The following is an 11,861-nucleotide window of genomic DNA, read 5'->3' as shown; positions in this document are numbered from 1 at the left end:
GCAGCACACTCGACACTTACTGTACTGGGTCACCCAATGCGTCGGATAGGCACTGTACTTAATGAGTGCATATACACGCCCTGGTACTGTGCATGCAGCTGAGCTAACACAATTTAACCCTCATTAAGGTGCATGGAGGTCTGTGCATGCAAACTAGTCAGGAGTAGGCTCCTCTACGGCTACGAAAGGCCATCATCAGCTGATCGTTTCTATGCAATGCATTAACCATGCAGCCAAGCCAGTGCAGTGCAGCACACTCTGTACTTTGGTGCAGGCAGGCACTCACAGGGGGCTGGCCGGCGGGGGCAAGAAACTGCTCCTGGCAGGCTCGTCCCAGCAGGGCTCTACCCCTGGCAAGGGGGTGAGAGGAGGCCTGCGATGGGAGACAAACGACACGGGCCTGGTTCATCTCCAACTATGCTACTTTCAGAAAGGACTAAGTGTGAACTCCCTGACCTGCCTGGACCATTTCATTTAAAAAAAAACAAATAACAAAAAAGAAAAGAAAATTGTCAAAAGTGATCTGAAAGCTAATCTCTCAAGCACACAGACATTTACACTGGAATGGGATTTACACAGATTACTGTCTGAGATTGAAATGCAGTCATAGATGTACACAGGATTTACAGACAGACAAATACACACATGTAGCTGACTGATACTGTAGAGGAAAACAGCATCTCTGAACACTGAGGACCATGCAGAAAGCAGACAGCGTTTGAGGTTAAAGAATACAGATGGATCAAAAATCAATACACATACTGCAGCTCGGGCACTCGGGGTAATGTGCTCAAAAATGCTGACTTTGCTGCTTTTGAACTCTCCTTAATTTGCCCGTGATCTGCTAGAGGTTGCTACTGTACATGTTCTTCCACCCTCCAAGTAGCCCCAACATTTAATTACCATTCACCTGGCCTCCTTCTTGGACGCACACCATGTCCTGCCAGTTTACCTCTTGTCCTGAAGCACCGGAGATGCATGCTGTTTGTAATCATCGGCCTTCCAAATGTCATTCTGAGGAGTCTCCAGTGTTACTTTATCGTTTAAATGCATGCCTGTTGTCACATCATGCATGTGAGGAAGACTTTTTGGAGAAGGTGTAGAAGAGGATGGACAGTAGCAGCCGCCTCTGGCAGCCTGCAGGGGCTCCGGTGTGGCGTTACTTACGGCGACTCAATGCTTTTCCTGAAGTGTGTCACCGACAAGGGAGGATCTGAGAGGACAAACACATTTCAGTTCAGCTTCTGCTCTGCTGAACACCACAGAGAACAAGACCACAGACTAGACGCACGCTGAACCTTCATCCGTAGATGCTATAGATTAGATATAGATCAAAGATAAGCAAGAAAAATATTTACTCACTACTATTTGGTCAAATTCAACATGTCTACTGCCAGGATACAGAAGTGTAACATGTATGCATTTGATATTTTTCACCCTGAACAGCATTCATACTGTAGATGAATTCTGATTGATGTATTTGTCAAAAATTGGTTAAACTACAGGAACCTGAATTATTTATCCCCCAAGGGAAATAAAACACACAGAGGAGACTCATTTCAACATATGGCAGATTTTTGGCATTAGTTTGAGAAAACCAAGACCTGAACAGCAAAACCCCTTCATGAGGTAAAGCTGAATGGGAGACTTTATGAGGAGCTTTCATTCGACGTCTGAGGCTTAAAATCACGTTTCAGATAAAAACAAAACTCCAACCGGCCAGTCTGTAGGCGACATAAAACAACGACAGCAACGTATCGCGGCCTTTCGGCGCTGCTCGTGGTCATTCTGCGTCTCTGTGATCAGGATTAGGCTGTACTGGGTTACTTACACGTCGGCTAAAGACAGAAACCAACAGAGGTCAAACCAACCTGGTTTACGTTTGAGTTTGCGACGATGCTGCTTATTGACAAAACAAGCTGCGAGAGTGCTGAACAGTACAGCCGCTGCCAGAAAACAGATGGTTGCCACGACGCCCGCCACCACGGGCCGCGCCAGCCCCTCGTCGGGCAACTCAGCAGGGGGGAAGGGATCTGCTGGGGCGGTCAGACAGCTGGAATGAAGCAACCGCACCGCAGCGCGCCGACCGCGGCTCCCCAGAGGAGAGACTTACCTGTGCTCGACACTCCCACTACATTACTGCTCTCACTGATCAGGTCGTCCATGACCGCCATCACTCGAAACTCGTACCAGGACTCCTGCGAGGCACACACACACACACACACACACACACACACACACACACACACACACACACACACACACATTTTAATATTATTATTTCTATTTTTGATGTAAAAAATCTGAAAAAAGTTAGATCAAGGTGAGAAAGAAGGTCATAAACTACAAGAAAATACAAAATTATATTAAATGAAATTAAAAAACTGTAATTTAAATAATTAATACGAAAAAAAAATTATTACATAAACCCAATAAAATACATTGATTTTTGTATGATTGGACAAAAAATAATGGTCTCAGTTGTCTCAAACTCAATAAAATATAATAATAATATAATATAAACAAAATTTCAACATTCGATTTAAAGAAAGAGGGAAAAACTTGAATCAGGTGTTTTGACCAACCGACCTGAACGAGGTCTCGGGCGATGAGCTCTGTCTCGGTGGACGGGATCAAGTCGTCCAGGACCTCCCAGCGCTCGCCCAGGCGGAACTCCATGATGTAGCGGTCGATGGGGGAGGAGTGGTTGGCCGGGGGGAGCCAGGTGAGGAGGACCCCGTGCTGCGTGCGGTTGGCTGTGAGGCACCGTGGTGGAGTAAGAAGCACCAGAGGTTCTGGGGTACCCAGAGGAGAGCCTGAGCACCGGGGGGACACGGCAGAGAACCCCCTCAGCCAAAGCTTAATGAAACGTTTTATGATCACAAGATTCATTTCAGTGATGAATCTACTGTAGATATCGAAAGAGAGGAAAAAGCCATAGCTTGAGGTTTGTGGTTTAAAATGTAATCAGTCAGTTCCGAGCGTCTGCTGGCTGCCGTCCCAGCGTGTGAATCAGGTCAACACTTTGCAAGCCTCATTTATCCTTTGTTGAAAGAAGGGAAACTTTGATTGTTGGAATCCTGCTGTGGACTGCATGGAAACACAGCAACCCCCGTAAAGATGTTCTAATTAAAGCCTCGACCCCACTGTGTTCTCTAAACCCAAATTCTTTAGTTTCCTCTGATTAAAAATGCTTTTTAACTGAAATGAGTGTTTCGCTGCTCGGTAACCTGAAGACTTGATGCATCGATTTCTGCTGTAAAGTAAAAGTAAAACAGCTTCGCTGATGAGTGCGCAGCTTTGTTCCAAACCTTCCCTTCTTTTGTCTTTCCCATTGTTCAAGCCGTGCGCTTCTGCTTGCACACTCTGTCTTTCTGGCTGAGTCATGGATTTTAAATAGGACACACCTTGAATTCAGTTTCTGTCGGAGGAGAGGAGGAAGACTGAACTGGAGGCGTCGGACAGGCAGTTTCTCAGACGGACTTTATTCTCCACTCATCAAACCCAGCTACTCACATCAGTGACGCCGCTGGTGTTTGACTGGCATGTCTGGAGAGACCAGCACCAACTTTAAGGTCAAAGGTTACACCTGCGTCTTCCCTCAGACCCACTCGTCATCGTGTGAAAACTTTAACGCTGTTGGGATTTTTTGGAAAGAGCTCATTGAAATATTTCAGAATTTTAACACTCAGGAGAATATTTCAAGGCTAACTATTAAGGTTTGAGATGTTTTAGAGACAGCATTACCCAAATAAATGTAAAAAAAAAAACGTCCAAAACTGACTAAATTTACAGCATGATTAAAATAAATCTCAAAATTAACAGAATGAATTTCTCACTTGATGTCGTTAAAAGGTTTTTAGAATTATTGTGTCGTTGCTGTATTGATTGATTAATTGATTCCCTTCAGAAACTAAATTATTTCCTTCAAAAACACAGCGTTCATAGCTGTTAACATCCAGCAACGGTCAGTTTTAAAGAAACCAGAAAAGATGAAGAAGTGACCTTGCTCAATAAGAAAAAAAAAAAACAAAGACTTTTTCATTTAAAAAATTACACTTTTTATGTTGCTGACTTTAAAATCACCAAAAACATCGACAAATGTGAGTCTGATCTGTTTTTATAAATATGAGGGATTGATGAGGTAGAAAAACATCACATATATTGTTTGTGCACATTTAGATCAGCATCATTTAATTGTTGTTCATGGTATTGTGGAAATATTAACTTTCTATCTATAATACTGCTTTGAAATGGGAATAAAACATGGCAAAGTAGTTTTCTGATTAATAAAATGTTCACATTCACATACAGAGGGTCATTAAGCATCATTCTCCCAAACAGCTCTCGAATATTAGCATTATCCTCAGCACCTGGACTTCTGTGCTTCACCGCATTCATCTTCAAAAAAAACTTTTAAACCTGATTTTATTAGAAAATTGTTTTTTTTCTTTTTTCAGATGCTACATGATGATCTTCCAGGAGGGACTGATGTGTTTCTGAGCCTTGAATGTTCGTCTGCTCCTCTTCAGATTCATCTAAAAACATTGTGTCAGAGTGAACGTGGCCTGAGAGGAGCATCTCCAAGGTACAGAAATCCCATAAAACCCTGAGTCTGATTTGGATCTTTGAATAATTATCCTAAAAGACCAGAAGAGAAGAAGACAGGAGACTGATTTTCGGCTGGATGTTTTTCCTCCTCCCCTCCTCCCGATGAGAGCGCTGAGTTCCACCCTGACATACGTTAATTTAAACATCACTAGAGGGCAGTGTGCTTCATGCCCACCATGTTCTAAAAATAAAAAGTGTCTCGGAGGCTCGACTCTGAAGTCAGAAAGCAGAAGAGGGAGACGGCCGGAGCGGCGCCCACCTGCAGTGTTGACTGTCACAACTTCACTGAAGGGGCCGGTGCCCAGCTTGTTCTGCGCCAACACACTGAACTGGTACTCCGTCCCCGGCTCCAGGCCCGGCACCAGCAGCCAGGTCTGAGCACCAGAAACCGGCATGGAGTGCCAGTCGTGAGGACCGAAGTCCATTCTCTTTGACCTGCGCACAGAAATAGGGAGATGGATTACTGTCGGGAGGATGGATGAGAAACGGTGAAACGAGGCCGAAACACCAGGCTGCGGCTCATTTAAAGGAGAAGAACTGAAGAATTCATTATTTATATTACGCCTGAGAATCTACTTTCTCTTGCTCGTGGAGTTCAATCAGTGACTCCACTCCATCGTATCATCCACTTCATTTGCAACAGTCTATTTTAAACCTGCACAAACTGTGAGTCAAGTTTTGCAACAAAAAAAAGTGGTGAAGATCAATATAACTCTGATAATAGTGATTTTAGATTTGCATCTAGAAGTGCCATCAACTATTACTATTTAGCAGAAGAGTGAATTTTTTTGAGTGAGAAAACATTAAAAAAGAAATTAATTACTTGATTTATTCTTACATCTTCACTTCTATACATATTTATTTATTCACTTTCTATAATTATACAATTTCATTACTTTAAACTGTCTTATTTTGTCCATGTTTTTTGTACTTTTAGTGTATGAAGTCATGATACGGCGGTCTGTACAGTATGAAATTTATTATTTGTGACACTGTCTCATGTTAATAATGATGTGGACAGTCCATTATCTCTTTTCCTCACATGTTAAAAACCTAATGAAGCAACCTGTGTTCTGACGGCGTGTGTGATGCTGGGTGGGATGTTGGTGCAGCGACACTCTCTTTACACTCCCAGTGCACGCCATGAATTATGCACCCGCTCACTTCTGCTAAATACCCCGAGAGATCTGCTGTCAAAACACTTCTGCTTTGAGCTTCTGATTGAATTTCTTTCCTGTTTTAAAAAAAAAAATGTAATCCTCAGTCAGCGAAGAGGGGCCTGTCAAACTAGACTGACACTGTCCGGCGAGTGTGTCTGCGGCCGGCCGCCATCGATGGGAAGTGAAGCGGAGAGCACTCACACTGGACCGTACCACACGGAGAACGTCTGCTCGAAGCCGCCGTCGTAGCCCGGTTCCCAGGACACGTTGGCGGAAGTGGTGGAGGGCAGGACGTGGATGTTGCCGGGAGCGTGCGGGCTGGTGCCTGAGTGGTGCAGACACACACACACACACACACACACACACACACACACACACACAGTGGGAATACACACCTGACCCTCAGGGAATCACTCAGTTCTGCAACCATGGCTTAAATTCACTTAAAATCTGAGTTTATGAGCTTTTATTCTCTTTATAAATATGTGACAGAGTCTTTTTTTAATCCTTCCTGGGGAAGAGCGCTCCTGCAGCAGCTCTCTGCCGTGCGGAGGCGGAGTTCAGCAGCAGCGGCGTTCTGTCTGCAGCTCCACAGCTGTGCGGCGTGGCCCGCCGCCAGCGACAGTCTCCCCGGGATGAGAGCGAGACCGGAGCCCGGGCTGAGGTGCACGGATATCCGTGACACCTGCCGGCTCGGGGTCGGTCGCACGGCGGCCGGCGCGGCGCTGCCAGCTGTGCGACACCAGAACGGCGACCTGCTGACCTGCTGGCAGCTCAGAGGCAGATTATAGACGGTCTGCTTTGATTAAAGATGGGAGCAAAATGAGCTTTAAGTCTGAAGACCGCTTTCAGATCTGGAAATGAACTCACACTCATATTTTTGCTTCAGCTTTCGTGCTGTATCTTCTTTTATTTTTAATCTTACTCATTATTTAATTTGGTGTAAAGGGGGGGCGGTTGTTATTTCTCTCTACTTCTGTGTTCAGCCCTGAGGGAAAAGAATCACTTAAGGTTTATATGATCTAATCTAATCTGAATAATTCTATTTAACATGTTCTGTTCTCAGTTGTGTTTCCTCGTCTGAGGCAACCCCACTTATTTGACCTAAAATTAGCCTCTCATAAAGTCATATTAGGTTCCACGCATCAACTTTTCCTTTTTCCTCCATTCTTCACCGTCTCCATCTGTGAGGGTCAAACTAACACGATTCTCACAACTTCCAATTCACTTTCTTAGTTCGGATTTTCATTATATGTGAAATTTAAGTGTCTCTAAAGAAAGAAAAACGTGTTTTTTTCAACAGACACATTTCTGACACATCTTTTTCTCTTATTTGTAAAGAGGCTGCAACTGTTAAACAAACTGATGTCTCATTTCTGGAAATAAAAGCTGATAAACTTTATTTACTCAATGTTTCCATTGTATTATTCCACTTTCAGTGGGCAATTTATATTTCAAAAGAGATTTTCAGTTGAGTTTTATTCCTAAAGACTAAACTAGGCTCTTGAAATAGGCTGTAAATCTACTGAAGATTTGGAGAAATCTGTGGCTGAGCTGTAAAGACTGTGTCTAAAGGCAGGAAAAGGCATAATTAGAGCAACAATATCAATCAGAGTCCAAGGATGCCTTGATTATAAAAAGGGCTTTAAAAACATTAAAGTAACATGGTTGGTTATTAAAATCTGAATGGGTCAATTTGTGTTGCAGCTCCTTTATGTTCTAAATGAATAAAACCAAAGGACGGCCTCTCGCTGGACATCTGCACCTTCAGTTAACTTTATGACCCTGATTGTCTTTGTCAACACTTCAGTCAATCAATCTGCGAGTAAAAAGACGTCCTTGGTCCACTGACTCCTCAGACCAGCGTCTGCAGCAGACGGCGGATCGGGCTCACTGTACTCACAGAGCCGGGCTTTAAATTGACGGTATAAAGCTATTCCAGATAAGATCAAATTAAATTTTAATGATGCCCGGGGGGAAATAGGGAAGAGGCGATGGAGTTTGAAGGACGAGGGTCACTTGTGCCTCATGCAAATCACTGGGACTGGAGGTGACCGGGGAAGGTCGGTGGAGGAGGCGGAGCAGGCGGCAGGCGCCGTGCCGGCGGTTTGTACCGATGACTAGGATACGCGTGCTGGCAGTGATGCTCGTCACCACGTTGGTGGCTACACACTCCCACTCCCCGTGGTCCTCCTTGCTGAGGGACAGAAACTGTAAGCTGCCGCTGGGTAGGATGTTGTGCTTACTCCTGCTCGGCTTCCCCACCTTCAACGGACAGGAAAACCAGGGTTAGGCGCAGACCGAGGCGGCGAGCGCTCCGAGGAGGCGCGAGACAGCGGGCGGCACCTTTCTCCAGCTGATGGTTGGTATATCAGGGTCTCCAGAAGCAGCACAGGGGATTACTAATTCTCTCCCCGCCTCCTGACGGTACTCCCCCCCAGGCCGAACGTTAAAGTAAGGGGGATCCTGCACGAAGACACACACACACACACACACACACACACACACACCAGTTACGAAAGATCCGAAAGCAAAAGTGGGGAGGAAGTGAAAGAAAGACAGTGTGCAGCGATGCACCTTTAGCACCAAAGTGGCAGGGGGGGACATGCCCATGGTACCCAGGGCGTTGTAAGGCACGCAGGTGTAGGTGCCCAGGGAGTCTTCTGTAGCCTCCGCCACCCGGATGCTTCCATCAGGCAACAGGCTCCAACCGGGGTACTGCAGGGAGAGCAGGGCGGGACAGGCCACTGTCAGGCTCATACTGAAGAGTTTTTAACATGTTTCAACGTGCAGCATGAAGCTGTGGCTGAGGGACCTTCTCCACTCTGAGCGGATATCCGTCTTTCTCCCACTTCACTGATGTCACGGGCGGGTTGGCGTCCACCGGGCAGCGGATGATGCCTGGCAGTTTCCGTGGGACGTAGATGACCGGGGGCATGTTGATCACTCGGGCAGGATCTGCAGGTGAAGGGGGATCGGGGTTAGAGGAAGCTCCAGTGCAAACATGTTCACGTGTTTTGACTCTTTGTCGACGGTTGAATGAAGTAACTCCATAAAGAGACTTCGGTATAACTTATCTACCGATTCAACTTCTTTACTTTGAGAAAAGTTTGAATAAATACAATTCCACAAATGCATTCAGGAACATTTTGAGTTGTTGGTATTAATGTGGTTATAAGAAGGTAGATGCACACAAAAACACATCATTGCTGTTGCCACTGCAGTGCTTTATTGAGGAACTGGCGAGCGAATGTGTGTGTGACTGGGTGAATGTGATAATGCAGTGTAAGGTGCTTTACACCCTGCTGTAGCAGTGTAAAAAACACAGTGTAGTCCATTTTCCATTTTTATACCATCTTTATATTTAACATTTGCTGTTTGTTGCACTCTGTTGAGTATACCAGCAGATAAAGACAACACACATCTGTTATAATAAGTTCTAATAAGTATTTATCTAGGAGCCACTTGGGAAAATTTCCCATCACTACTAATAAAGAGAAGCAGAAAAGACAAGCAAGGAAAGAAACAGTTGGGCTAACGATAGAAATAGGTAGTAATGTGTTTGTGGAATTATCCTATATTTCTCCAATTTAGAAAAACTGTGCTTAAAATGAAAACAATGCGATTGATTACTTCTGCTGTAAATAATAACCGTACTCCATTGAGTTAGTGAGGTTTTAACAGTAAAACTTGTTTTTAATGTAGCTTTACATCATTTTGCTAGAGAGCTGACTGTATAATTGATATAACTGTGTATCTTTATACTGAGTTTAAAGTCTTAAAGTATAACAATGTCCTTCAACAGATTCACGGGTCCCTCAGGTTAAGATGTTCAGTTCTGTACTGAACACACACTGTACCTCAGTGAGCACGCTCTGCAGGGCTAACATGCAGTGTCGGTGCTTCCAGTGAGTCTCAGGGATTTTAGAGTCCTTAAAAAGCCAGGGCGTGTTTTCCACGTGTCGCCCAGGACGCTGCGTTTGAAGCCAGTGATAAAACCCGAGCCTGCAGCGCTGTGCACCCCCCTCGCTCGCTCTCCCATACTGGAGCACAGTAATCAATGGCCGGCAGCAACTTGGGAGCAAATTAGCTGAACGCAGAGGGCTGGGGATGAAACGTCGTATGGCGGGGAGTGGCGCTGCGCTCTCATCAGTCGACGCTCATGCACGTTCCCCGTGCATGAGCGGCGAGCGGCGTGTTTTCCTTTTCGTATTGAAAGGGCCTGAATCAAAAGAAACCGAGAAAAATGGAGTCTGTCTCCATCTTTGTGCGCAGGCGAGGGGTGCTGAGGCTATGTGGAAATGTTCGCTGTGCCGGACGAGGAAAACGGCGTGACCTTGAAATTCAAGACGGGGGCTTTACGTTGCAGCTGCGGAGCGGCGCTGCCAAATACTACAGCCTCCATACTGCTGCTGCTGCCGTCTCCACCGCGCAGCTCGCTGTAGCGGCGGCTGTACCCGCCCCTCCCCCCTGCACTTTGTTGCCATGGTAACACTCACACTGAACAGTCAGGTAGGCTGATGCTGACGGCGAGATGCCGAGGCTGTTGCTCGGACTGCAGGTGTACTTCCCGGCATCCTCCGGCTTGACCCGGAAGATGATGAGGGTGCCGTCGATGAGGATGCGCACTCGGAGCTTCAGATCACTGCGAAGGAGACACAGAGGTTCTGCTGAAGCACATACACACACACACACACACACATACACACACACATGTTGGCTCCATCCTTTCTTTTTTTTTCCCCCCTTTTCCTTCCTCTTGTGCTAAATTACATCAAGGTGCCATAAGAGAGCAGCAGAGAGTCAACCAGCAGCCAGCTGAGAGGCGTCCAAGGAACACCGAGTACAGACCCGAGCAGCACACTCAAATAAATCTGCTAATTGCCATCATCACCAAATGGTGCAGCCCTCGTGTTTCCCCCCTCGACACCATCTGAATCAAACACAGCAGCACATATTGAGCCCATTTATTTTAAAGCAAATAAAAAATATAAAAATATTTTTATGAACATACAACACTTTCAAGTAAAATCCTACTTTAATTCAAATTTTAATGTCATGTTTTTTTAGTTTGTCTGCTTGTCAGTCACAGAAGATACTGTTTAGACACTATAACCACTTCTGGAAAAAAGCTGAATCAAAATCCCTCCTCAGTTTATTAATGCGTAGCACACGCTGCCCCAGCAATGATTATTTAACTCAGCATCCTGTGCCGTCTGTTGCCTGCGGCTCTTTACTTTTTGTCATTAAATATCTCTGAGTACCCTTGAAAGTACTCTACAAATAACTATTATTATCAGACTTCACTTTAAAAGCTTTTATTGGTCTCCATGGGAAAACTGACACGGAGCTGAGCTGAGAGGTAAGAAAGCAGATCTACCTACTTATTGAATAAATGCCACAAAAAGGAAACATTTCAGCAAAAGAGGTCATTTGCAATGTTTTAGTTGCATTATTTGTTTAAGTTTTATGTGAATCACAATCAGTTCCCCACCCTCTCTACATGCAAGACAATTTCCAAAATATGAGACATGATTGGTCTGACAAGCCACAGCACTACAAAGGTCATTTTTCAGATATTTGCTGAAATCTTGCAGAAAAGTGCAACAAACCGCATGATTACTAAACTGACGGCACAAATGCAGAGAAGACATGCTGGTGGAGGGAGATATCAATCATACCTGTTACTATAAACAAGTCTCAATTTGACAAAAAAAAAAAAAAAAAAGAAAAGAAAAGAAAAACTGATAACAAAATCCACAAATAAAAGTCACGGGGCGCCAGCTAAGAAAACGCCTCATACCACTAATAACAGCAGATCAGAGTTTGCTTCATGTTAAGTAGGATTTTGTAGCTTATAGACTGTGGTGACCTTCAGAGAATAAAAGGGACTGGAACAAAGCTGCTGGAGTGTTTTTTACTTTCAAAAACCAAATTCACTTTTATATACAGGCTCTGAATCACTGGAGCATTTACACTCGCTGTTGGCGCCTTGTGTTACAGCCATAAATATGTTTTTTTATTTTATTTTATTCTATTTTATTTTATATAAAGTGAAATAATAAGTGTAATAATATCTGATTGCAATAA

General features: G+C 44.6%; 1 protein-coding gene across 4 annotated transcripts in view; it reads right to left on the bottom strand.

Moving 5' to 3' along the window:
• The window catches only part of igsf9ba (immunoglobulin superfamily, member 9Ba), a 76,728-nt gene that overhangs the window by 10,736 nt on the left and 54,131 nt on the right, over positions 1-11,861 (bottom strand). For 3 of the 4 annotated variants that reach the window (XM_030109086.1, XM_030109088.1, XM_030109089.1), the window contains exons 7-17: positions 10,271-10,416; positions 8,587-8,729; positions 8,349-8,489; positions 8,118-8,237; positions 7,886-8,036; positions 5,973-6,096; positions 4,871-5,046; positions 2,590-2,816; positions 2,114-2,198; positions 1,872-2,036; positions 1,168-1,213 (exon numbers count right to left, since the gene is read on the bottom strand). In XM_030109086.1, coding sequence (XP_029964946.1) covers positions 1,168-1,213; positions 1,872-2,036; positions 2,114-2,198; positions 2,590-2,816; positions 4,871-5,046; positions 5,973-6,096; positions 7,886-8,036; positions 8,118-8,237; positions 8,349-8,489; positions 8,587-8,729; positions 10,271-10,416 — 1,524 coding nt within the window. The remainder of the gene's footprint in view (positions 1-1,167; positions 1,214-1,871; positions 2,037-2,113; positions 2,199-2,589; positions 2,817-4,870; positions 5,047-5,972; positions 6,097-7,885; positions 8,037-8,117; positions 8,238-8,348; positions 8,490-8,586; positions 8,730-10,270; positions 10,417-11,861) is intronic. The other variant, XM_030109087.1, reaches the window with a different exon arrangement.

Source organism: Salarias fasciatus, chromosome 14 (assembly GCF_902148845.1).
Source record: "Salarias fasciatus chromosome 14, fSalaFa1.1, whole genome shotgun sequence".
Taxonomy (NCBI): Eukaryota; Metazoa; Chordata; class Actinopteri; order Blenniiformes; family Blenniidae; genus Salarias; species Salarias fasciatus.
The sequence above is the reverse complement of the archived record's forward strand: the minus strand, read 5'-3'. Positions and strand labels throughout refer to the sequence as shown.